This window comes from Caenorhabditis remanei, chromosome III, assembly GCF_010183535.1.
Source record: "Caenorhabditis remanei strain PX506 chromosome III, whole genome shotgun sequence".
NCBI lineage: Eukaryota > Metazoa > Nematoda > Chromadorea > Rhabditida > Rhabditidae > Caenorhabditis > Caenorhabditis remanei.
Window position 1 is genome coordinate 8583049 of NC_071330.1, and position 26491 is coordinate 8609539.

At 36.9% G+C, this 26491-nt stretch overlaps 6 protein-coding genes across 6 annotated transcripts; 4 read left to right on the forward strand and 2 right to left on the reverse strand.

The window, feature by feature from the left end:
* Window positions 1–343: 343 nt before the first annotated feature.
* GCK72_010060 (uncharacterized protein) lies at window positions 344–2337 on the forward strand (the record flags this gene model as incomplete). The annotated part of the gene is made up of 8 exons (XM_003105965.2): window positions 344–446; window positions 773–1063; window positions 1302–1526; window positions 1579–1724; window positions 1773–1847; window positions 1917–2000; window positions 2152–2215; window positions 2270–2337. The coding sequence occupies 8 exons, from the start codon at window positions 344–346 to the stop codon at window positions 2335–2337; spliced, it is 1056 nt and encodes a 351-aa protein (XP_003106013.1).
* Window positions 2338–3414: 1077 nt separating this feature from the next.
* Window positions 3415–6156, forward strand: GCK72_010061 (uncharacterized protein; the record flags this gene model as incomplete). Its single annotated transcript, XM_053727669.1, has 12 exons — window positions 3415–3555; window positions 3607–3892; window positions 3944–4044; window positions 4123–4202; window positions 4246–4431; window positions 4480–4697; window positions 4747–4850; window positions 4896–5055; window positions 5104–5370; window positions 5415–5527; window positions 5573–5874; window positions 5919–6156. 12 exons carry the CDS (start codon window positions 3415–3417, stop codon window positions 6154–6156), a joined length of 2196 nt encoding a protein of 731 aa, XP_053587246.1.
* An 807-nt stretch (window positions 6157–6963) lies between these two features.
* GCK72_010062 (uncharacterized protein) lies at window positions 6964–9261 on the reverse strand (the record flags this gene model as incomplete). Its single annotated transcript, XM_003106007.2, has 8 exons — window positions 6964–7181; window positions 7231–7346; window positions 7403–7875; window positions 7920–8160; window positions 8204–8313; window positions 8397–8639; window positions 8781–9056; window positions 9106–9261. 8 exons carry the CDS (start codon window positions 9259–9261, stop codon window positions 6964–6966), a joined length of 1833 nt encoding a protein of 610 aa, XP_003106055.2.
* A 1469-nt stretch (window positions 9262–10730) lies between these two features.
* On the forward strand, window positions 10731–13131 carry GCK72_010063 (uncharacterized protein; the record flags this gene model as incomplete). Its single annotated transcript, XM_053727670.1, has 9 exons — window positions 10731–10958; window positions 11003–11176; window positions 11242–11412; window positions 11461–11584; window positions 11636–12018; window positions 12065–12158; window positions 12207–12345; window positions 12388–12667; window positions 12712–13131. The coding sequence occupies 9 exons, from the start codon at window positions 10731–10733 to the stop codon at window positions 13129–13131; spliced, it is 2013 nt and encodes a 670-aa protein (XP_053587247.1).
* Window positions 13132–13269: 138 nt separating this feature from the next.
* GCK72_010064 (uncharacterized protein) lies at window positions 13270–14400 on the reverse strand (the record flags this gene model as incomplete). Its single annotated transcript, XM_003106077.2, has 6 exons — window positions 13270–13370; window positions 13421–13480; window positions 13524–13641; window positions 13686–13965; window positions 14011–14316; window positions 14363–14400. 6 exons carry the CDS (start codon window positions 14398–14400, stop codon window positions 13270–13272), a joined length of 903 nt encoding a protein of 300 aa, XP_003106125.2.
* Window positions 14401–17484: 3084 nt separating this feature from the next.
* On the forward strand, window positions 17485–26482 carry GCK72_010065 (uncharacterized protein; the record flags this gene model as incomplete). The annotated part of the gene is made up of 22 exons (XM_053727671.1): window positions 17485–17539; window positions 17611–17695; window positions 17808–18024; window positions 18785–18955; window positions 19196–19462; window positions 19512–19597; window positions 19657–19798; window positions 19851–19946; window positions 19994–20343; window positions 20421–20637; window positions 20682–20825; window positions 20871–21004; window positions 21049–21516; window positions 21563–23286; window positions 23362–23570; window positions 23615–23722; window positions 24074–24188; window positions 24233–24471; window positions 24515–24630; window positions 24708–24878; window positions 24953–25053; window positions 26268–26482. 22 exons carry the CDS (start codon window positions 17485–17487, stop codon window positions 26480–26482), a joined length of 5430 nt encoding a protein of 1809 aa, XP_053587248.1.
* Window positions 26483–26491: the final 9 nt, after the last annotated feature.

Consider the following 26491-nt stretch of genomic DNA (forward strand, 5'->3'; position numbering starts at 1 on the left):
CAGATGTATTCGAAAATTACCCCTGGTTTGCCTGGAAGTTCATTTGGTTTCCCACCCTGAACACAGATCGAACCGTAAACTATTTTCCTTAAAAACGAATCATTTTATCTTTTGATCACGTGATACGTGTTCCATTCGTTGGTCTTTTCAACTCGAAGAACAGGTAGTAGCGATTCCATTTTGATGATAACCTTCCTAGTCTTTCGATATCATTTTTCGTTCAAATATTCTCTCAATTGTTCCTCTTTTCATTTCCCCTACACATGTTTCTTTTTCTAATCGTTCAAACATCACATTCTACCTTCGATATGATCGTTTTTATGACCTTTAATTTTTCAGAAAAATGGGACAAACACTCAGTGAGCCAGTAACCAAAAAAGAGTCGGCGTCGTGCGCCAACGAGAATTATTTAGTTGGGAGCAGTTGTATGCAAGGATGGAGAGTTGGTAAGGAGGTTCATTCCGAGCATTTTGCAATAAAAATCTCATTTTAGAAGAGCTTCATTAGTTTTTAATAAGCTTCGTTTTGAAAAGAAAATTATGAAGGTTTCGTGCACTTAGTTTTAATGAGAAATCGAAAAAAGGTTGTGATTCATTAAATCAGTAGTAATTGAGAGAATAGTAATAGTTGGGAAAGTGTTCTTTGAAATTGTGAGCGCAAGTAGACCGGACCTTTGGAGAATACGATGAAATTTCAGATATATGAGGGAGCACCTCACTGAGATACTGAATAAGAATCGTAAACAGATGTCATTCAATATGCATAATTACAGATATGGAAGATGCTCATACTCATCTTCTTTCGCTCCCTGATGATCCAAAGTGTGCATTTTTCGCTGTTTACGATGGTCACGGTGGATCAAAAGTTTCACAGTACTCAGGAATCAACCTCCACAAAAAAGTTGTAGCTCGTAAGGAATTCTCTGAAGGAAATCTTAAAGAGGCCATCGAGAGAGGATTCTTGGATTTGGATCAACAAATGAGAGTTGATGAAGAGACAAAGGACGATGTCAGCGGAACGACAGCAGTTGTCGTGTTGATAAAAGAGGGAGATGTTTATTGTGGTAGGTTTTTAAAATGACATTTTTACACTTTGACCTTGAAACGTCATTAGATCTTTGGAAAAAAATTGAAGAATTGATAAAAGAGAATGAGAAAGTGAAGGGTAATTCACTAAATAACATTCCAAAAAAGTTTGTAAGCAAGAATCATTCGAAATAAAGTCGTTTTTATATTTTATACAATTCCAATTTATTCAAGAATTTCAATATTAGATTGTAATTCATTTTGTCTAATTTCCAGGCAATGCTGGAGATTCTCGTGCCGTTTCGTCAGTTGTCGGAGAAGCTCGCGCGTTATCCTACGATCATAAGCCTTCTCATGAGACCGAGGCTCGTCGTATTATTGCTGCAGGCGGATGGGTTGAATTCAATCGTGTAAATGGTAATTTGGCTCTTTCTCGAGCTCTCGGAGATTTTGCATTCAAAACTTGTGAATCGAAGCCCGCAGAGGAGCAGATCGTAACCGGTTAGTTTATTTATACAAAGAATTGAAAGCGTTAATCGACTAACTTTTTCAGCGTACCCCGATGTGATTACTGACAAATTGACTTCGGACCACGAGTTCATTGTTTTGGCTTGTGACGGTATTTGGGATGTGATGACAAATCAAGAAGTCGTTGATTTTGTTCGCGAAAAACTAGCTGAAAAAAGAGATCCACAATCAGTAAGCATTCGAACAAAAACTCTCGGTTTAGTATTCGAATAATTGCAGATCTGCGAAGAACTTCTCACACGATGCTTGGCCCCAGATTGTCAAATGGGTGGATTAGGATGTGATAACATGACAGTAAGTGATCAAGAAAAAGTATAAGATTTGTGAACTTAGAAATCAATGTATATGTTTACATATATTCAGGTTGTGATTGTCGGACTTCTTCATGGACAATCGCCAGATAACCTCTTCGCCAAGTGTGCTCGACCAGCTGTTTTCACGGGTGTTGTAAGTTTTAATTTTCCTTCTTAAAAATTGTTAAAGTAGTTTTTTAATTAGTAAGTTGTAAAACTTTTAGAATAGTCAATCTAAATACTAACCAAAAGTGTGTCTGTAAATCAGAAAAACGACGAACAAAACGAAGTGTTTCTTTTTGAAGAATAGCGAGGACGGAGGGCACATTCAGCAAGATATTTCGCGTGTGATAAACAACTTTGATGGAGGTTTTAGTTGAATAATCGAGGAATTTCTTTGTAAACCCAATTATATTATTTCAGAGCAACGGGTATTGACACAAGAAGATGACGATGACAATGAACCAGCGCCGGCTAATTTCCAAGTCTAATTTTTGATTATTTCGGGTCATATTCGACAGAATTGTTCCAAACGAAAAGACATGTTTGTTTTTATAGTTACTAGAATTTTATCGAATATTCCCTATTTCCCTGTGATAGAAAATTGAAATATTCAGTTATTATGTTTTTTTCTGGCTCACAAGACTCGCTGAAGTTCCTTTTATTTAGAGCATGTTTCCGATATTATTTTGCTTTCTGTAGCATTTTTTCACATTTTCATCTGTCTTATGTTAAAACAAACCGCCCTTCAAACACGCGTCCTCCGGTTTTTTCTTTAAAACAACTGTGCGATTTTTAATGCCAAGTTCTCTCTAGAATTGTATTGAATTGATTGCTGTGTAGTGAGTTATCTGAATTTAATGTCAGTTTGTTGAAGATATATTCAGATGATTCATTACATTCTCATTTTTCTCATTCTTCCCGCCAACGTTTGCATATCTCTTGCACTTTAAAAATGTTTTTTTTTGTAATATTTTCCGCTGTCCACTTTCCATGACGCGTCTTTTTCTCCATTGAAAGTGTGAAATGATTTTTACCCATGCAAAATTAGTGACTTTATGTGTATTAAACTACTGTATTTTCACCATTTCCTTACATTTTTACTTGGTTTTATGAATATGAATATGATAATAAAGAAATTTTTCCTTTCACGTTAAAAGATTTTCAGAGTATCATGAAACGGTTCCGCGCTTTTTATGAAGTGACATGTTACTGAGAAAATTGGAGAAGAACAATGACTAAGTGCTCTGAACATGAAATTGAAACCCACTAGCGAACTTCAGCGAATTTCTAGAAAAGGCATTAATCTACAGAAGAATCACGAAATCATTGATCATATTCCGTGCAATTTTTTGCAACTTTTAAACTGAACAATTAGTGTCAACTTCAATAAAATAATATCATTTACCTGTCTATTCTTGACTTTGTTATGTTTGAATTTGTCAACGACACACTGAAAAACAGATAAAAACACTCAATTTCTTATCAACTCTTCAATTTCTGTTCGTTTTATTCATTTTATTCATTCGAAACTTTCTGATTTTAAACTTTTATTTTCAGCTCAGAAAATGACTAAGTTTCATTTGAAACTACACGCGAAAGCGGTGGAATCGAGGAAAATAAGCCAAATTCAACGAGATTTTGAAAAGAAATCTAAAAAGAAACTTGATATTTCTGTTGAATATTGTTATCATCTGGTTACAGAAGAGGTTGGTTCATTCTCAAAAATGTATCCTTCTCACGAACTTCAAACATTTCAGCCTGAATTCATTGAATCCAATTGGCAAAAATTGGAAACTCTACTCTCTCATTCTCCTTTCGAAAAAAGCGTTTGGAATGAGTCAAAACTTGATTCAAAACATGGAAAAGTGATTGAAATCGGACCAAGAACAGCTGTCAAAACTGCTGCGTGCACCAACATTTTGAACGTTTTCGATAGTGCTGGAATTCAAAATATTGAAAGAGTCGAGAGAGGAATACGGTATTTAGTACCGGAAAACGTTGATGAAAATACATTTTTCGAAATCGCAGCAGATAAAATGACTGGTAAAATTAGAATTAAAAACGGATTATGAAGAAATAGTTAGTCATTTTCAGAAGTCGTTTACCCATCTGATGTGAAGTTGGACGATGAAAGTTATTCAATTGAAAAAGTGTTTTTAATTGATGTGTTGGCGTCGAAGCAGAATTTGATTGAAGTAAGATTCATATTCATGCAGACAAAATATTTCACTTATAATGAGTTTGCTTAACCATTTAATTAATATTGCTTTTAGGCCAACAAACAACTTGGACTCGCTTTGGATCAATCAGATCTCGATTTTTATTATGATTTTTTTGTAAACAAAGTGAAAAAGTCAGTCATTATCTCTTTTCTTTTTCAATTCTGCTTTATTTAGAAATCCAACCGATGTGGAACTATTCGACCTCGCTCAGTCTGATTCGGAACACTCTCGTCATTGGTTTTTCCGGGGTGAAATATGGATTGATGAGAAAAAAAGAGAAAAATCACTTATGACATCTATTCTGGACACTTTGAAACACTCGAATGATAACAGCTTGATTGCGTTTTGTGATAACTCGAGGTATTCTAAGCTCACTATATTCAAACGAATACTTTAAAAACTTTCAAGTTCAATTCGTGGATTTGAAAAAGTTTGGCGTCTCCGTCCATCTGATCCCTCGATTGCCTCTCCAATGGTTTCAATTTCTTCTCCTTCTCATTTGATCTATTCGGCTGAAACTCATAATTTTCCAACTGCCGTTTGTCCTTTTCAAGGTGCAACAACTGGAACTGGAGGAAGAATTCGAGATATTCATGCAACTGGAAAAGGGGCTTATGAGATTGCAGGTAGAGAAATTATTGATAATTTTTCTGACTTACAAAACAAAATATTCAGGTACCGTAGGATATTCTTTTGGAAATTTGAATATTCCTGGTCTTGAACTTCCATGGGAAGATGAATCATTCGAGTATCCAGCATCAATTAGTGAACCAGCAAAGGTGAATTTTAATTCATCAATTTTCTATAACGAATGATGTTTTCAGATTGCCGTAGAAGCATCAAATGGAGCATCTGATTATGGTAATAAGTTTGGTGAACCAGTTATTTGTGGATTCGCTCGATCTTTCGGACAACGTCTTGGAAATGGAGAAAGATGTGAATATCTGAAACCAATTATGTTTTCTGGAGGAATTGGAGCTATTGGTTAGTTATAAAACCAAAAAAAAATCCACTCGAAAAGAATTGGTTTAGATGAAGATGAAGTGAGAAAAGAACCATGCTCTCCTTATCAAAAAGTTGTTAAAATCGGTGGACCGGTATATCGAATTGGAGTTGGTGGTGGAGCAGCAAGTTCAGTTTCAGTGCAGGGAAATCGCGAAAATCAGTTAGATTTTGCTGCCGTTCAACGTGGGGATGCAGAGATGGGCGGGAAATTACATAGAGTTGTGAGATCATGTGCCGAGAGAAACGAAGGAAATCCATTGATGGCAATTCATGATCAAGGAGCTGGTGGAAATGGTGAGGGGACATACAGTATATGGGATGTCGGATGCATTTTACAGGAAATGTAATCAAAGAATTGGTCGAAGGATGTGGAGTAACAGTAGACAGTAATTCATTCCAACTTGGGGACGAAAGCATTTCTTTGAGAGAATTATGGACTGCTGAGTATCAGGTTAACGCAGTTTTTGAGTGTTCTCTAGAAAGGTTTTTTTTTCAGGAAAACGATGCGGCTCTTGTGGATCCATCTCTTTTGGAAGCTCTTCAAACTATAGCTAAACGAGAAAAATGTCACATTTCAGTGGTTGGAGATGTTGTAGCAGAACAAAGAGTCAAGTTAATTGGAAAGTCCGGAGAAATAGCAGTTGATTTGGATACTCGGCAACTTGGAGAAAGAGAAAAGAAGATTTTCAATCTGAAACATGTTCCACGTGTTCTTCAAAAACTCAAATTGTCTGAGAATTTAACAGTTAGAGAAGCACTTGGAAGAGTCTTGAAACTTCCAACAGTAGCCAGCAAAAGGTATTCAATCATTTCTTTTCTTGTTTCAAAACCTCACTTTTCAGGTATCTAACCTGTAAAGTTGATCGATCTGTGACCGGATTGGTAGCTCAGCAGCAATGTGTTGGACCTCTTCATACTCCACTTGCAGACGTGGCAGTTGCCGCTCTGTCTCATTTTGATACGGTCGGTTTACTGAAAAACTTCGAACCGTTGTGTCCCGTCGAAAATAATAGAACAAATTATGAAAGATCATGCCATTTCATTCGTACACGGGGAAGAAGTGAGCTTTGTGAGAAATAGTTCAACTGCAACCCAACCCTCATTTTCTCGTTTTCTGAACGTTCAAATCGGAAAAATGTTTACCTAATACCGCTAGACGCAAAAAATGTTTTTCATCGTTCGGTTTATTCAGCCGGAAATTAGTTTTCCGTCTCTCTGTCCGTCTGCTTTCCAGCCAACTACTTCTTCTTCTCATGTTTTGTGACATGATTCAGTAATACAATTTGTGTTTGTAAATCTGAAAAAAAGAACGAATTGTTCTATATGTTCCTTTTTCTTTTAGAAATTTGATTTATAACTGAGAAAAGTCGTAGTGTAAGTGAGTAAACAGTCAACAAGTCCCCCGTTTTCTGGAGGAGAAAAAGTTGAAGAAGTGTGGAAATGTCTTCTTCTCTCGCGTCAGATTTCCGTTTTGAATTTCCCCGGGGACAAGTTTTGAATGGAAGAAAGAGTCGCAATGCTGCTGACATGTCCAATGACAAATCGCCTCTGATTATGTAGGCTTTCAACATTTGAAAAAAGAAAAAAAAGAGATCTGACTGAATGTATCTGACCCCACAATCAAGCGTTCTAACGTACAGAAAAAGAAGAAATGGCGTCAGATACACACGTCAACAATTGAAGTTAACATACCAAAGAAAAACGAAGCTTTGTCGGTTTTGAGAAACTTTAGCTGAAATTAGAACCGTCAGAGATAAGGTTTGAGAGAAAAATCAATTGATCACCGTTTATTTATGCTGACATCGAACAATTGTTCATCTTCATTTCTACAACATGAGATAATTTCAGTTTACCCGTACTTGAAAATGACATAAATCTTTCAATAATCTATAATCTAACTGGCGATTCGACAAGTGAAATCCTTTTGTATACGAAATTCGCTCGTTCCGCATACTTTCTATAAACGAGAAAACCGCCAATTAGAGCTGCCACGATGGCAAATGCAATGACAAAAGTGGTGATAAGAATAGAATAAAAATTACGAGTTGTGTCGACACATGGTTTGACTGAAGCCAAATAGGGGAGAAGAGGATATTGCCATGATCCTGAAGGTTTAATGGATAGATACTAAATTGGAAAAAAGAGAGAACTTACCAGAGAAACAATAGTAAAGAAGAGGATCAGATATTTGAGTTTGATTCAGAAGATGAGGAACAATATCATAAAGAGAACAGTCGCATCGAAGTGGATTTTGATCTACTCGCAAGTCTCTGAATTAAAGAATTTGTTGATTTTTAGCTCTCATAAATTCTGAAATATAACATACCTCAAATGCTCCAGTTTTGAGAAATTCGAAGTAAACTGAACTCGATTTTCTCCTAGATCCAAAGTTCTCAAGTTCTCTGGAAGTGATTTCGCATCGATAACTCGAATTTCGTTTCCTCGTAAAAGGAGAGATTTCAATGTTCTCAAATGTCTCAAATGCAGTGAAAACTCGAGTCCAGAATTAGAAATATCCAAATCAACAAGAGAGGTCAATTCATCTAAATGATCACTCCAACACGATGATTCTCGATTCGGACATCTGGAGAAAAGAGTGGGATTTGAAGCGATTCGAAGTTGTTGAAGCATTGGGAGACCAGTGAAAAAATGGGGATCCAGATGTGAAATTGTATTGGAAGAGAGATCCAAAAGTAGAAGAGATGGAAGAATTGGATGAGGAAGAGATGATAATTGATTTGAACTTAAATCAAGAGATATCAATCCAAGACCAATTGATGGAAATGCTTGTGGATCAATCTTAAAAATGGAGAATTCAGAAGAACTTTTGATTAATCGATTACCTCGCTCAATTGATTATTCGAAATATCAAAATGTTGTAGATTCGGATAAGATTGGAGTGCGTGAGGTGGTAGAGAAGTCATCAGATTATGTGATAAACTCAGAGTATGAAGTTCTGTTAGTTCAACTCCAAGTGGTGGAATCGGGAAATCACTGAACATATTTCGTTCCAAATGAAGAGATTCAATCGAAACTGCATCAATGTAAACGCTTGAAAGTAGATTATCTCGGGCGAATACAGTTCTGAATGATTGGAAACTTGAATGAGATCTGAATATGATGATACCTGATGGGACAGAATCTTGAGAATCTTAACCGTTTTGCTCCGATTCCTGAAATATCCAGTGAATGCAAGAATTGACCACAAGCTGTCCATGTGTCTTCGTGGAGAGGAAGCTGAAAATACCCGTTTGTATGTAGAGACTCGCTTTCTCATTCGAAGTGATTCGTTTGCTCAAAAAAAGTTGTTACATATTAACCTGACAATGACTGATATTCAAACTTTTGACTCGACTCTTTCTCTCCAACCATTCTTCGAATCCAATTGGTAATCTTGTATTACTCAAATCAACATAAGTTGCATTTGAGAAAACAGTCAATGCTCCAGAATCGATTTCCAGATCTCGATTCGTAGAAAAATCGACTGTTGTGATAATTGAAACGTTCAAATTATGAATTGGTATGTGACGACATACATCTTTTTCACACTTCCCCGGAAGTTTCTGAAATTTTAGAAGATAGAAAAAGAGTGAATAAGTGAGTCCGTGCTCTAAGTGTTTAGAAAGTACTTTCAAGTAGTTGAAAAAGAAAAAAACTCTTGAAAAATCAGTAATTTTAATTCAAAGATCTGGGAGTTAACTTACTTTGAACATAATTGTCGTTTCATTCACACTTTCCATCCTTGTATCAGACAGGAAAAGTTGTCGAACTGGAGGGAAGACTGTCATTGATGTAGCGATTGCAATTGGATTTCCTGATAAATCTAGTTGTTCAAGTACTACTCCAGGAGATAAAATCCATGCTAATTGATCCAAGTTCGAAATTCGATTGTTGGTTAAAATGAGTACTCGGAGGAATTTGAGACTGCGGAGTACGGTAGGCGGGAGAGTTTCCAAATGATTGTTTGATAAGTCGATAACCTGAAACTCACTTTTTTGTCTTATAGTTTTGTTGAAACAACGAGTGAACCTCTAATCCAGGTAATGGAAGAAATGTACTTGCTGGAATTTCATGCATTCCACATCGACTCATCCGGAGAACTCGAAGATTCGGATGGAACAGAAAATGGGGTGGTTGAGGAAGATTGAGTGTGTTGAGATGAAGTTGTTGGATATTTGGAAGCATTGAAACAGTTCTCACGAGTAGAGATGGACGATTACAAACTACGGTATGTGAAAGAAAATCACAGTCACAATGAGAGCAAATATCGGTTCGAATTGAAGGGAAAATGCTCGTGAAGAGCATTAAAACGTGGATACGCATTTCGATGGCTTGTTCGTCCCACTGACTGACTGCAACAAAAAGAAATAGTTGGAGCAAAAAGGGGCGGAGTCTTGACGGCCAAAAAGAAGAAGGCGTGATTAGATTGGAAAGCGAGAATCGTTTGTTGAAGAAGAGGAAAAAAAGAAGAAGAAAAAAGATTTGACATTTGAAGGGAAATAGGATCAGAAAGTTATCTAGTTGGGGAGAGTTAGAGTGCAAAATGTGAAAAGTTTAACATGTGGAATATCCATGAAGCACAATCATAATCAAGATAAAAGCCATAAGGAATTTGTGCTAGAGTTCTAATGTAGGATGATCTGTCTTCCAGGTTTCACCTCCATATTGAAACCGAACCTAGCCGAATATCAATACTGATTGAAAGAAAGAAGCTCCATCTTTAAAAATATGTTTTTTTGGTTCATTAGAATCCAAAATGTGGAAAAACAAAGGCTCATTTTCCAAAGAAAAAAGAATCGAAAAGCCAATCAACAAAACGTTTTTCATTGTCATTCTAGTCACCCAACAATGGTAGTTCATTAGGTTGATGTTGTTAAAGCCAAACCCCTTTTTCCTTTTTCGGAATCCAATTTTTACATAAAATTCTTTTTCCTGTTTTTCACCGCCATCGTCGAAAAATTCGGAAGGAAAGCGAGGAAGAGAAAAGACATTAAAAATGGAACAATGAGAAGAGAAAGAATTGGATTTAGTAGGTTTAGTAGTGCTTTTCGGGATACTTTCTCGAAAAGTGAAAAGAGACCTAAAAATAAGAAATACCGAAAAACAATTGAAAGAAAGAGAGAGTTTGAGCTTAGTTAAGAGGACGGGGAAAACGAGAAGAATGGGGACATTTTATGCATCACTGAGCCCTTTGGAGCCACCCGGAAAATGAGGAGTACGGCGGAAATATGGACGGAAAAAGGGAAGAAAAGAGGGTTCAAAGACCCCAAAAAGTACGAATTATTAGATGGAATCTAGTAGGTTTTTAGAATCAGAACTGAACTCTATTAGAGTCTTGATCTTAGAATCTGAAAAATAGCTGTTTTTGTTTCTGCAAATTAAATGTACCGCTTTTGTTTGGAACGTTTTGAAATGCGAATATGTTCATTTCCTCATAATTCTTGTTACAGATAATTACTGTTGAGGGTGAACTTCTAGAAATACTTTCATTTTTCAGATTTTGAGTGAAAAAAAGATAGTTATTCGGGACACTTTCTGATCAACCGTCTGAAACGTCTTATTACTGTTTTTATCTTGTTAAAAACTGACCTAGTTTGATTTGACTGAAATAACTTTTTTTGGAATTCAGGAACAATTTCTCTCTATTCAAGAAAATGAGCTATAAACATCTAATGCAAAGCAGTGCAATGAAAGGTGGAATATTTCCAGTATTCTTTGAATTCTTCATAAAAATTGAAGCGTTCTTAAAATTCCAGGTTGGTGGAGCAGTATCTCTTGGTGAACAACCAATCAAAATGCTAATTAATGCTGAAAAAGGAGCAAGAATGTGTATTTCGGAGACAATAATGAACCTTGTTTGGGCTCCAATAACCGATTTAAAGGTACAAACAACTCGGTTTATCAGAAAATAGCATCATTTTTGAAGGACGTAAAAATGTCAGGAAACTGGATGTGGGCTGCAAAATGTGAAGGAGAGGGTGCTCGTTTAGTTGATGCAGTTGGAAGTCTTTGTGAAGGACTTCGGCAGATTGGATGTGCGATTGATGGAGGAAAAGATTCGTTATCGATGGCAGTGACCGCCCATGGAGAATTGGTTAAGGTTTGTTACTATATTCCTGCATTGTTTGGATAAATCATTTTCATCACTAACAATTTACATTTCAGAGTCCTGGAACACTTGTACTCTCTGCTTATGCACCTTGTACAAATGTTACAAAAGTAGTGAATCCTGCTCTGACTGCAACTCCTGGTTCGAAGATTTTATGGATAAGATGTGGTGGAGATAAGAATAAGATGAGATTAGGTGGAAGTGCATTGGCTCAGGTCTATTCACAGGTACCATTTTATTTCCATAATTAATTTAAACCATATTTGATTTATCAGATTGGAGATGATTGTCCAGATATTGAAGATTTCACTGAAATTTCAAAGGTTTTTTCGACTGTTCAAGATCTTTTGTTGATGGATAAGTTAATTGGAACTGTGTTGCATCCGATAGTTCTAGCAGGTTTTTCTTTCGTTTTTGAAATCATATGTTTCAGAAGTAGAAGATTTGCAGGACATGATATATCAGATGGTGGGATGATAACTGCAATTCTGGAAATGGCGTTCGCTGGAAACGTAGCAGTTGATGTGAACATTAGAAATACAAAAGAGCATACAAGTCCAATCGATCTTCTGTTTGCCGAAGAATGCGGAATTATTATAGAAGTCTTGAATTCTGAAGACGTCATCCGAAAACTCGAAGACGTGAATATTGAATGTCAGGTCATCGGAACTGCTTCTGAAACTTATGGTCCAGATGCACATATCAGAATTCATGTGGATGATAAACTGGAAATCAATGAAAAATTGGTTGATCTACGAGAAGAATGGGAACTTGTTGGGGATAAATTAGGAGAGTTTCAGACGAATATGAAGAGTCTGAAAGAAGCGAAAGAGGTTGGAATTGTATTGGTTTGGAAAGTTTATGAAATAGAATGTTCAGTTTCGAGGAAAATGTCGGAAGATCAACTATAAATGTGATTTCGAGTGGTTTTATGAAACTTCATTTATTTACCATGAACAATATTTCTCGACAGGTTTTCCATATTTCTTTTGATTTGTTTATCAGTTTTTGAAAGTTTCAGCTCCTCGTGTGGCTATTATACGTGAAGAAGGTTCAAATGGAGATCGTGAAATGGCATCTGCATTCACTTTGGCCGGATTTCAGACATTTGATGTGACGATGACTGATATATTATCAGGACACACATTGGATGCTTACAGGTATTCAACTGTTCTCGTGAGATATTTGTAAGATATTTTCAGAGGTGTTGCATTCGTTGGTGGATTTTCATATGCAGATGTTCTTGGTTCTGCAAGAGGATGGGCTGCTGGAGTAATGTTTAATGAACAAGTTTCAAAGCAATTCGAACATTTCCGATTGAGAACTGATACATTTTCATACGGAGTTTGTAATGGTTGCCAGTTAATGGCCCAATTAGGATGGATTGGGGATGAAAGGGAAGGAAATGCATGTCTTGAAACTACAGTATTCCTTGATGAAAACGAATGCGGACGGTTCGAAAGTAGTTTTGGACCAGTTAAAGTGAGTTATCTCTTTTCTAACACTCACAGAAATACTGATTACAGATAGAAAAATGCAAAAGTATAATGCTTTCTGGAATGGAAAATGCGATTTTAGGACTGTGGTCTTCTCACGGAGAAGGACGATTCACTTATCGTTCATCTGAAATCCTTCAGAATCTGAGAGAAAATGGACAAGTTTGTGTCCGTTTCTGCGATGATCAGGGCAAGATTGGGTCGGATCACAATTGCGAGAATCTACCGTATCCATTGAATCCGAATGGCTCAATTGATGACGTGGCAGCTATCTGTAGTCGTGATGGACGTCATCTTGCTATGATGCCTCACGCAGACCGATCATTCTTGACGTGGCAGTGGGCGGAGTTAAACAGCGTCACTTGGAATACACGTTTTGATCAGCAAACAGTCGCACTTTCCCCGTGGATTCGCATGTTTAGAAATGCTTTCAATTGGTGTAATGCTTAACTTCCCGTCATTTTCAATTCTTCCTAAATTTCAAAATAAATCATTTATTGCAATTTCAAACCCAAATGTACAGCCAAAAATACTTAACAAGAATAAAAATAAAATTAATAAATTAGTAACAAATTAAGGCAAAATAAATCAAATTGAGTGATGAACAATAGCTTCAAATTGTCTCAATTCTGTAAGATCTTTCATTGCCACGTGTCCATTACGATCACTGATCCATCTTCCATTCATTCCTGAAAGCAGATAAAATTGATCCATTTAATCTTATTTGTCAATTGTTTACCTGGAATTCTGGCTGTTGGTTTTCCCCAAACCATTCCACGATTCAAAAGAACTTCATCAACTGAAAAATAAATAAATTTCAGAGTTTATGAGAGACTGTCTACCATCACTCCACATTGCATAGACATGATCTCCTTCACGGTTCGGATCATCATTCGTTTTTTGAAGAAGATTTGAGTAATTTTCCTGTTTGCAACTTCCAGAAGTATATCCACACCATAACTGAAAACAGATGTTACTCCATAAGCTTATGAGCACATAAATACCTGATCTTGACAAGTATATCCAGGATACAAACCATCCAAAGCGTTGCACCAAGCAGGTACAGTCTGAGCAAGTTGACAGACGCAAAGACCGAAATTTGGACCAGCAATTCCTAGGAATGTATCAACTTTTGCTCCAAGTGGTGGTCCCAACGTGCAATTTCCGTCTGTTCCAATTAAAGTTCCTCCTTTAACAACTTTTCTCATCAGAGGAACACCAACTGAATGAGCAATTATGTCTACTTTTTTGGCGCCAGTGTAACCAATTACAGCTTCCAGGAATCTGAAAATAAAGGTGGCTTCTTGTCAATTAGTCTGAATTGCTCACCTTCTCAAATAAATCAGATTTCCACAAGTGTGAATAGTGGAGTAAGTATCCAACATAGAACCACTTCCCCATGTATCTCCCCAAGTGGTTGCATATAACTCAGCTTCTGTATAATTCTGTTCCAAAAAGTATTGAATACTTCGGCTGAAACCAGTTGCCAATGGTTGTTGAGTGAAAAGAGCTGCATCTCCAGAGCCATGAATGAATATAACTGGCTCCTTTTCAACTGGATCACCTGATCTTCTCTTTCCACCGAAACTTCCGTTTGGTCCAACATCTGGACGATCGAATGCATCTGATTCATATCTCGAAACATTTCATTTAAAGCGTCTAAGTTGGAAAGAATATTTACCCGTGAGCAATCAACCAATCAACAAAATGAGATGACATTGGACCAGGTGGCCCAGATTTTTGAGCATTCGAGGGAGCATGAAACGTGGAAAGTGTCACTAACAGTAGTAGACTGAAAAATGAATCAAGAGATCATGAATCTAGGATAAGTGTGTTATTGAGTTATTACTTCTCTAGATTAGGAGGATTGAGAACAAGTTTTAAATGGTAATACTTACCACTTCATTGCGAAAGAAAAAGAATAAAAATATATAGTAAGAAAGTTTCTCTTCTATAAGAAAGCTGAAGATGAATCAGAAGGAGAAGGGCGTCCGTGCTGCCTATCGTCTGGAAATGTAAATTGAGATGAAAATGGTCAAGTGAGAAATAGTGTATGAGAAGAAGAGACGCAGATATCGACCGGTTCTTACGCCATTTTCCCTCCTTTTTCGGAAGGAAGATAACAGGTTTCAGGGTGTCATATAAGTGACCAGAGGCGATTTGGGAAGAGAAAGATGACCAATGGCAGAGAGGATTTTGTTGAAAAGGACAGGTGAGATGACGGAGAAAAATTGAAAGGAGGATGTTATGCAACATCTTTTTGAGGGAAAGCATGGACTTTTTAAGTGAAGATTAATGTACATAGTTTGTCACAGAATATAAAGAAATTGAACACAAGAAATATGGGGTTCAGAAATATTGGTAAGCATCTACTCAACTTTTAAAATTTCAGAGAGTTGGCCATTGAACAACTGCATAATAGTTTTAATAATGATCTTTAAACTAATTAGTAAAAATCAACGGTAATTAAAAATTAAAGATCGTTAAATAAATATTTTCCAGATTGGAAAAATACTAAAATGCATTTTCCAGTTTTCAGTTGGAGTGACAAACTTGAAAAGTGTGTGATGAAGTCACTGCTTGTATGGATTTTCGTCTAGCTAGATACATCTAGGGAGTCTCCGTACATGAAAGCTGTCATCTACAAAAGTGAACCTCTAGGTTTAATCCACGCTCTAGTTGAGGTTGTCCTACTGTAGTTGAGATACGGTGGAAAATTAGTGGCACTGCTATTACAAACTCTTAAACTTCGACAACTGCAGACGTTGGTTTTCCATGGTTACTGTAGGTTTGCCACATAATCGAGAGAAATATGTGGAATATATGCTTCGTAATTCTTGTTTCTAAACTTTTAAGTTCACAACAAATTCCATTTTAATTGGCTAATGTGTTCCAAAACTTGAGTTAATTCGATACCTATTGTTGTTGTTCTTGTTTTACTCTCTTTTTTTCCACTGACTTTTCTATTTTCAGTAAATGAATATGTCACATGTGTCCTTCGAACCTCTTCTTTTTTCTCCGATATATAATGATATCTCACATTTGAATCGTCCCTCAAAGTCCCTCCTACCAGTTCTTTTCTTTTCTTTTCTTTTTCTTTTCTCAATTTTCCTTTTTGTCCTTCAGAACGAACGTTTTTTACTAATTGCCTGGGGAAATGAATTGCCAGAATCGTTTCCATTTTTAGCGTTGCCAATTCTCTACTTTTTCAATCGTTTCATGGAAAATTTATAAAAGAAGAAAACGTCACAATTTGTGCGATCAGTGGAGTGAAAGAAGTCTTCCGGAGTCTTGGATCAAAGCTCACATTTTGAGTTTTTTGAAATTGAAAACCTTTTTTATTGTCTTCGGTTTGTTTCCATTTTCAATCAAATTTTCAGTTTCTTTTTCAAAAAAAAAGTATAAGATATGCAACAAGGGAAAAAAGAAACGAAGAAATCCGATTATAATATGTGAATTGAAGAAATTTGAAGAGAGAAATTGAAGTGCGATGGCACTTTTTTGAAAGCTCCACATTAGATTCTCCACAATTCCTACGCCCTTTTCATCCATTTTTTGCTTAGAATCATTTCTGGAGTTTGAATAGTCAACTCAAAAAAGAGTAAAAGTACTTAGATTTTCGGAAGTTGTTTTTCAGATGGATATCTTCATTCGAAAAGAATTTTCTTTCCGATGACTAGTACACTTCCTGAAGTTGTCTTTTTTCAGTTTTAAATCGTTTCCTTCTCCATTTCTTATTCTTTTTGATCCTACATGGAACCACATAGAAAAGAAACTCTTCTGGAACCTTCCATAAAGGATGGACAAAGTAGTTGAGTATTGTGAGAGAATGGAAGACAAAACAAGCCGATTCGGATGCTAGATAATGACTTTTTGCCGGCCGGATAGCTCATGTTTGAAGAGCCTTGAAAAGTAATTCCCGAGTTCTTGTTTCGCTTTTTCAAAGAGATTTTTTGGCTGAATTAGAAGAGTGAAAGGAACTGTGATGAGCGAAGCCGATAAAGTTCTCGAAGTTATTTTTGCATTATTCTTCAGTCCACTAAAACATGCTATATGTAGACCACTTCCTGGAAACATCTGTAGTATCTTAAAATAGAACATTTTAGTAAAAAATCAGTATATTTTTTTGCTGTTGAACCTATTTATTTCTGGCCCCATTTACCAGAGAAGTTTACTCTGTAAATTTCTATTCTACTGCAGTTTTACGCTCTCATCTTGATTCTTGAAGAAATTGTCTTCCATTGAAGGCAAAAAGGACAAAAGGTCCTCTTCTCGTCGGCTTTCACTATTTCTCTCACATTTGCATACACTTTCTTCTCCTCTTTCACCTTGATTTCCGACTGCTCCGTTCTCTTTGATTCTCTTTATCCCGCACACTCTCTCATTACTATTCTCATATTCTGCGTCTCCTCCTGTTTGCATTTATCTCTTTTCACTTCATAACCATATATAGTTAGTTATTGACATTGATGAAGAGAAAAAGATGATGATAGGCAAAAAAACGCGAACAATTCTGGAAAACAACTTTTTATCGATCATTTTAAATCTGGAATTAGGCGGCCATTATTTTCAATTTAATTAGTGGTATTTCGTTTATTTCAACAACTACTTTCTCAATTTTCTGATTTTATTCTTATTTTAAAATCCTTTCAAACCTGTCATTTCTTGCAAAAAACTTTACAATTTTCTCTGAAATACGCAAACACATCCACGTCAGATTGCACATATTACCTTTTTTGTTGAATTTTCACTGAATCTCTATTTTGTCATCTGAATAATTCATGTTTTGCAGGGATTACTCGAATGGAGATCTCTGAAACGTCACACAACGAATCAGGACCGCCAACTCAAGACAATGGTACGTTTTCTATCGATTTTAAAATGAAACTTTGAGTTTTTACTTAAACCAATATTTGCTTTTTTGTACAGGAACTGTTCAAATTCCGGCGGAAGATGAAGTGAACGACGAGGAATCGAACATGGAGACTGTGGATTTAGGAGGGATGGATGATTCGTAAGTGTTCATAAATACTGTTCCTGCGATTAATTAAATCACTGATTCAACAACTAAAATCGCAAACAAATATTATAGAATCATTTGAAAACTTATATTCATTTTTATTCAGATCGGCTGAAATTTCGACTCGAAATGTTTTCAAAAACATTGACGATGAGAGTTCCGAACTTCCATCAACTCCGACTGAAGCTGATTCGAATGGAAAACCAGAAGAGATAGTTGTTCCTTCATCAGTTCTCTCTTCAGCACCATCTCAAGATGTGTCACCTAATGCAGCTATCGAATCACTTCCACCGTTACCAGAAGGAAAAGAGCTCGAACTTGAGGTGAGATTGTTTAAACGTCCTATTTTTGTCTTTAAAAATTATTATTTTCGAACTTAAAAACCTTATTTTTAATTCCGATAGAATACTTCTTTCGATTCATATTTGAAACGTTCAAATTTGAGATTCAAACATCCCGGTTTCAACCGATCCCCTTTCAAAAACATGTCTGAGTTTACTGAGTACCAGAGCTGTGCGGAATTCCTTCTTCCTTCTTCCTTCTTCCTTCTTCCGGGCATTTTTTCACTTCCTTCTTCCTTCTTCCTTCTTCCTTTTTTGAAATTTTATTCCTTCTTCCTTCTTCCGTTGAAATTGTTCGACTTCCGTGTTAAAAGTTCACAAAAATTTTGTAATTTTCGACTGAATATCAGCGGAGTTTTGGTGATTTTTAATGGAATTTTGTATGAAAAACAGCGCCAAAATTCGTTTTCAGAGATGACTAGAAAAAAGTTTCCTCAAATTTGTCATTTTCAAAATTAACTTCCGATTTCCCGGTTTGGAACCCAACTTCCTTCTTCCTTCCTTCTTCCTTCTTCCGGGCTTTTTTCACTTCCTTCTTCCTTCTTCCTTCTTCCTTTTTGAAAATTTTCGTTCCTTCTTCCTTCTTCCTTCTTCCTTTTTGAAAATGTTATTCCTTCTTCCTTCTTCCTTCTTCCTTTTTTGAAAATTTTACTTCCGCACAGCTCTGCTGAGTACGTTATCTGAACGCACTATCCGTACAAGAAGAAACATGTTGTCTTTTTATTTTCCTTGAATTTCTCAGCCAGAAGAGCTCACACCAGCTCAATTTTTCATCGAGTACGATTTGACTCAATCGCCAACTCCTGGAACTCAAAGTCGTCGAGATAGCTACAATGCTGCAACTGGAAACATATCACGGCGTGGCAGTCTGGCATCATTCTCAAAATCATTCAACATCTCTTTTCCATTCAGTGTTGGTGGTGATTGTGATATGTTAACTGACACTGCATGATAGATGATAGCCTAAATGATAAAGAATGATAGGAAACTTTATCGCATGCACCTAATTTTTGGTTATATTTTGAACAGCTATTTTAAATCTGATAATTGTTGAAGATAGCGGCTTAGTGGGCATTTCGGTAATTGTTCGGCTTCGATCGGCTATTTCAGTTATTCTATCACTAAATTCATTAAAATTGGTACCATTTTGCAGGACGATGTCACATCTTCTCTACCACGTCTTCTATCTAAGACAACACTGATCCATTCGAATGAAGAAGGTGCTGATGAGACTATTCAACGGCTTGTCGTTGCTTTGTATTCGAATTCTCCAAATACGGACCGAACTCAAATTGTTGATAATCTCTTTAATTTACTTGTTGGTGGACATTTTGATCAAGAATCGAAATTCGTGATAGAAGAGGCATCAAATGTGGATCATATGCTTACACTTCTTTCCCACTGTGATTGTGATTTACAGGTACTTGAACTAGTTATTGATCCATTCCTTTAAGCTGCACCACTTTCAGAACGAAATATGGAGTCTTTTTTTAGCAGTCATGAAAAAAAGTAACCGTAATTTGGAAGCTTGTACGAGAGTCGGGCTAATATCAAAGTAAGTGAACTTCTTTTTCTCACTATATACCAGAGAATATTTATATATACTGTTTTCAGAGTACTTGATTTACTGCCGGAAGCTCCACCGCTGCTTGCAGACCTTCTTGTTCAAATTATTGCTGCTTTAGTTGCTTATTCAATCAACGTGAAACAAACAAAACACCTTCTTCGAGCTCTGAAATCTACAAGAGATCAATGGGTGAGTTTTTGACAGTTCTCTGGAGCTCTTGAATAGAAAAACAAACTTTTAGCCACCGAATTCTCTGAAACTGCTACATGTACTGAAGGAGATGCCACAACATGATAGTGCGGATGTATTTTTCTCTTTTCCCGGAAAAGATCAATCGGTGAGAATTTTAAAAACTGTATGTGCTCTACTATTTTTTTACTGTAGGGAATCATTCTTCCGCCTATCAAGACAATGCCGTACCAACAAGGGTGGACTTTTGCCACTTGGCTTCGAATGGAGCCATTGAATAGTGTCACTTTCGAAAAAGAGCAACCCGTTTTGTACAGTTTCCGAACATCAAAAGGAATAGGTTATTCGTGTCATTTCACTGGAAATTGCCTCGTAGTGAATGTAGAAAAAACGAAAGGAAAAGAGCAATCAAGATGTGTACGAGCTGAATTAGGGGCTAGAAAATGGCATCATATTGCAATTGCGCATTGTTATTCTCGTTGGGGAAGAAGTGATATCAAGTGTTTCATTGATGGACAACTTGCAGAAACCATCGAGTTATCATGGTCAGTTGCTTCGCTCTTAGGACCTATTGTGTCTTTTTTGAAGATAAATTTTGAAGGAATAAAATACTTCTCTGCAGGGTCGTTACATCAGCTACAAATTGGGATCGTTGCTCTATCGGAGTATCTGCTGACGGCACTGCAAACAGTGCCTTCTGTGGTCAAATGGGTGCAATGTATCTTTTCGCCGAAGCGCTTTCTCTGCAGCAGGCTAACTCGCTATTCTGTCTCGGACCCGCTTACCAGTCAACGTTCAAACACGATTCTGAAACGAGTCTTCCAGAAGGATACAAAAAAGTGAGTGTTAATATTAATATCTTTATCTGCATCATAATTTTTAGCATCTATTCGATGGACATCTTCATTCATCGCTGGTATTCGCATATTGCCCGAAAAATTGCCATGGACAACTGTGCCTCTACACTCCACCTAAAACAGCTGCTAATACATATTTTGTGCAGATTCCACATGCTGTAATGAAAGAGGTGAAACAAATTTACACAAGCTTGCAACTTATTTTAAATTTACAGGGCGTGGAAGTAATCACTACTCATTCGATTCATAAATCACTTCAGTCTGTCGGAGGAATTCAAATTCTTCTCCCACTTTTCGCACAGATAGATTTGCCATCTTCTAGCGATAACTCAATAGATGGTGAAGTTTGGTACGTTGTTGCTCATTAATTTGAAGCTCTGAATATTTTTTCAGTCAAACTCTCCTCTCTCTAATTTCACTTCTTCTCTCAAGCTCCCAAAGCTCACAACAACAACTATTTCATAGCAAAGGATTTTTGATCATTTCATCATGCCTTCAAAAGGCGTCACCATCGCATTTGTCAATGAAAGTACTTGAACAACTCATCCACATTGCAAAGTTCCTACTCCGATGCCCTGCTGGTGGACCTCTTCTCAAACATCTCTTTGATTATATCTTGTTTAATCCGAAGTTGTGGATAAGAGCTCGTCCCGAAGTACAAGTTCATCTCTACCAATATCTGGCTTCTGATTTTTTGGCCAACAACAACTTTTCACAAATGCTTCGAAGAGTTCCAACTGTAATTGAGATGTGTCATACGCTGAAACATTTCTACTGGTTGGCACTTCCACAAACAGCTTCTGATTACACTGTTGAAGAGAGACCAGAGAACTTCGCAACAGCGGATATTGTTGCAATCCGGTAGGATGACAAGTTTTCTTCTAGATATATTATTGCTAGTTTTCAGAAGTGCTATTCTTACCTTCATAAATCGGATCATCATTGCTTCAGCTGGTCCAGAAGAGGAAGAGAGAGTACGAGATCAAGAAGTTCATACTCTTCTAAATCTTTTGGCTACTGTAAGAGAAGATGACAATTTGTATGATGTTCTTGCTCTTGTCACTCGATTGCTAGCTGAGCATCCAGCCATTATGATTCCCGCAATCGATAAAAACAAAGCACTTGGAATCATTTTCAATCTTCTAGCTGCTCCAAACGAATTGATACGCATTCCGGCTCTCAAAATTCTCGGATTCTTCTTATCAAGGTCGACACTGAAACGAAAAACTGAATCGATGGGAAATCAGAACCTATTCTCGTTGATTGGGGAACGTCTTCTATCTCACAAACGAATTCTTTCTCTGCCAACTTACAATGTACTTCTGGAAATTCTTGTCGAGCAAATGACCCCAACATTCACTTACGCGGCTCATCAGCCAGCACAGCCAGAATGGAAATTTGAAAATCCTCAACTTTTGAAAGTTATTGCTCACGTCATCAGCCAATGTGAAGAGTCGGAAAGCATTGTTCAAATCAAGAAGTGTTTCCTCCTTGACATCATAAACTTGTGCAAAGACAGCAAAGAAAATAGAAGAACAATATTACAAATGTCAGTTTGGCAAGATTGGTTGATAGGCCTAGCCTATGTATTCCATACGACAGAATCACAAAATGAAGTAAGCGAACTTGTCTGGGAAGCATTCTCAATTCTTCTACATCATGCACTTCGACATGAATACGGTGGATGGAGAGTTTGGGTTGATACATTAGCCATTGCTCATTCGAAAGTTAGTTTTGAAAGATTCAAGAAAAAGCTGGCAGATGCCAAAACAAAAGCAGAGAGAACCGAAACAGGAGGAGAAGAATCCAAAATGGAACCTACGCCAGTGTATAGAGCACCCGAGTTTGCATGGTCTGAAGTTCATATTCGTCTTCTCGCTGACCTTCTCTCAGGAATCGAAGGAACAGTTGGAGAGTGGAAAACAGCAGACGGAGGAATTTCAGATCAGTGTAATGCATCAGAGAGTCAAGTATTCGTTGGAAACGTCGTTCACGTCATTTCCCAATTAGCTGACAGTCTTATCATGGCCTGTGGTGGATTGTTGCCACTACTCGCCAGTGCTACAGCTCCAAATAATGATATGGAAATTGTGGATCCTTGTCAGCAACAACTACCGATTTCTGTTGCTGCCAGTTTCTTGATGCGATTCGCTCGTTTAGTTGACACATTTGTTCTTGCTTCCGGAGTATCATTCTCAGAACTTGAACAAGAAAAGAATATGCCAGCTGGTGGTGTGCTCCGACAATCTCTTCGTATATCAGCAACTGTCACTGTTCGACATATCTTGGCATCTAGAATTCAACAACCTGATACACCGCGATATGAAACTAATTCAACGAAAAAGAATCAATGCATTATGGAGTTTGTACGTGAAGCTCTCGAAAATCCGTCTCCTGAAGGACTTGACAATGTTGAACGATTGGTACAAGATTCAGATATCACAAGAATCAAAGGAGTCGTTTATCGAGACATGGTTGAAGAAAATCGTCAAGCTCAATTCCTTGCGCTCTCTGTTATTTATTTGGTGTCTGTTTTAATGGTATCACGATACAGAGACATTCTAGAACCACCGTCTTCACCGTCTCCATTCTTTGATACAACTACTCAAAAACAGGATAATCAAGATAACGGTATGTTATTAATTTCTTCTTCACCCCCTTAAATTGATGATTTAATCAAACATTGAAACTTTTTCCGTTTTATAGAGTCTTTGGAGTCGACCCCAGAAAACGGAGCAAATGGAAAATTAGAGAATGATGGTGACAACAGCAGCATCAAGAACGGCACAGTCGAAAATGAAAACGTAGAAGAAGAAACAGAAGAAAATAGAGAAGAAGGTCAAGGAGATGATGGACGAATTGCAGCTATCAAAGTTGCTTCTTCTGGGATGAAAAAAGATGGGAATGAATATAATGTGAGTTGAAATATGAACTGAAATAATTATTGATAAATTGATAGGAAGAAGAGTTGTCCAAAATAAATCAAGCTAATGGAAGAAGGCCATCTACTCTAATGCCAGTTCAACAAACAGCTGAGAGGAGAGCATACTTGACAACAAAGCTTCAGGTAGACTATTTTTCAGACTTGCAACGGGCCGGGCCGGAATTAAAATTTCTCCGGCCCGGCCCGGTCGGCCCGGAAGTTAGGTACTGAAAAAATTCAACATTTTGTTTTCGAAAATTTCCCGATTTTTTTGAAAAATATTTCTTAAGAACAATTTTTTGTATGTTTCGAAGGTTGTTGAAAAATATACTTGAGGAAAAATATGAAAAATTTTCAGAAAATAAATTTTTGGACAAAAAATTGTAGTGAAAAAAGTTCAAAAATTCAAATCCGGGCCGACCGGGCCGGGCCGGCCCGGAATTTTGCAAGTCTGCTATTTTTAAGTTCCTACTTTTCAAAAAATTTTCTATCCAGACGGCACTTGAAACCTGTGCTCCACTTCTAAGAGAAATGATGTCGGATTTCCGTGGTTACCTTCAAAAAACACTTTTAGGAACACATGGGCAGGAGATTATGAATGATACGAAAGGTAATTCTGCTTGTAGGAATTCAATTAAGTCATTATTTTTTCAGTTTTGGAAACTCTTCGTAACAGAAATGCTTCTGTAATTGAACTTGTTATGTTGTTGTGTTCACAAGAATGGCAAACTTCTCTTCAAAAACATGCTGGTCTGGCATTCATCGAACTTGTTAATGAAGGAAGATTAATGGCTCACGCAACTAGAGATCATGTGCTTCGTGTTGCCAATGAAGCTGATTTCATTTTGAACAGATTGAGAGCTGAGGATGTCGGAAAACATGCTCAATTTGAGGTAAACTTTCCAAAATAATATCTAGTGTTAAACGCAATTTAAGGCTGAGTCTCGGGACCAATTGCTTGCTCGCCATGAAGAATACGGTCGATGTGATCTTCTTATAGTCTCTGGGCGTCTTCGGGATTCTCTTAATGCTGCACGTCTTTTAGAAAAAATGTCCGCTATTTTGACTGATTCAGATGACTCGAAACCGTAAGTTTCTTGTTTCTATGTATCTACAATGATTTTTTCAGAGGTTCTCAATTTTGGAAACTTGACGTTTGGGAGGATGATAGTCGACGAAGGAAACGTTTCGTACCAAATCCATACGGAAGTCGTCACGATGAAGCGAATCTTCCCGAGGGTGAAAAGAACGAAGAACCTGAAATTTCGGAGCAAGAAAAAATTCGAAAAATTCTCAAAGGGTTCGTTTTGAAAACATTTTTAAACAATAAATTGGACTTCGAAACTTTTCATCACTTCCTTATGTTATTTCCAGATTATTCTCTCAACGACAAACGACAAGTGGTAGCCTGGAACTCGTGGACGAATCAGACATTGATAAATGGGCTCAAGAAGTAGATCCAACACCATCAAGCCGTAAGTTTTTCCATCGTGAAACATTCCTTTTAGTCAGACAGTGTTGACAACAGCAATAAAACTTCGATCTAAGTGAGTGTGAAAAATAGTCGTAAATTTGCGCCAAGCCTATTCGAAAGTCGTTAAAACCGAAATTTCACTTTGGAACTACTGTTCTTCATTCCGTTTAATTACCGTAAGATCGTTATCGCTCCTACTATAAAATTTTCTGAAGCAGCAATCGTCTGAAGATTTTTAATCACAACAAAAGTGTAAAGTGTAATTCTCGAAAACTAAGCAGCGTACGAAACAAAAATAAAAAAGTCCCTTTTAAGTCGATTCGTAGAGATTCTCATCCTCCCAAAAGAGAATAGATCATCTTTAAAAATTTCGAACCCAACAAATCGCCTGATTCTTTTCGAAATATTTCACTTTTCTTATTATATTTAAAATTAAATTTGAATCCATTGCCTTTTCGTATGTAATCAAGAATCAATGTCTTCTCTAAAGTAGCTCATTGAGTCTTCTCCTCATTTGCCTCTATGATCTGCCCATTAATCGTGAAAGTCTCCTCATTATTAGCCAATTAAACGGCTAAATGGAGTTAATCCGGACTCTCTATTTCGTAAAAATTGGACAGATGTTGTTTTGAAGACAGCTTTTTTTAAAGATTAAAGATGATGATGAATAATGAAAGGACTAGAAACAGATAAGAAATTTGAAAAAAACACTATAAAAAGTAAGATGAATGCAATCAATTCATGTTTTAATTCTTGTTCTTTCTTCAATCTTGAGTAACTTTTCCCTCTGAAGTGTCAGTTGTTTCGGTAATTCATCACTCCGCAACCCTCTTCTTCAATCTCTTTTTACGCGAATGGGTTCGTTTTTGTCACAAACATTCTCTATTTATTTTCTGGTGACTGGAACGAAAACGGAATCTTTTAATACCCCTTCAGTCCTTCTTTTCTATACTTCCAAAACAGAAATGTCACCTGAGAGAAAAAGACGCGGAGCCTCCTTTCTTTTTCTAATTGCTCAGGTCGTTTGTCAAAACGACGATGATCTATGAGGACAAGGCCGTAGTTGTTTGAATGAAGAAATGGATTGATGATGATGATTTTGGAGCACCACTTACATAAACTATAGTAAATGTTGTGGATATTGTCAGGCTGTAGACAGAAATAGCATACCAGAAACATCAGAATTGGGTCAAAAACTTCGAAATTTGATTTCAGAAAGCGCATGCTTCTCAACGCCTGCGAAGCTCGTTGCTCCTGGTGTTGTTGTTCCTGGAACACTTTCAGTCACCGCAACGGATTTATTCTTCGATGCCAATGAATCTGATCCAAACTACAAAAAACAATGCGCACAGGTATGTATTGAAAAAATAATTTATTATTTATGTGAAGAGGAGTCAGGAATACCAGTATTGAATTCGGAAGAAAATTGAGATTAAATA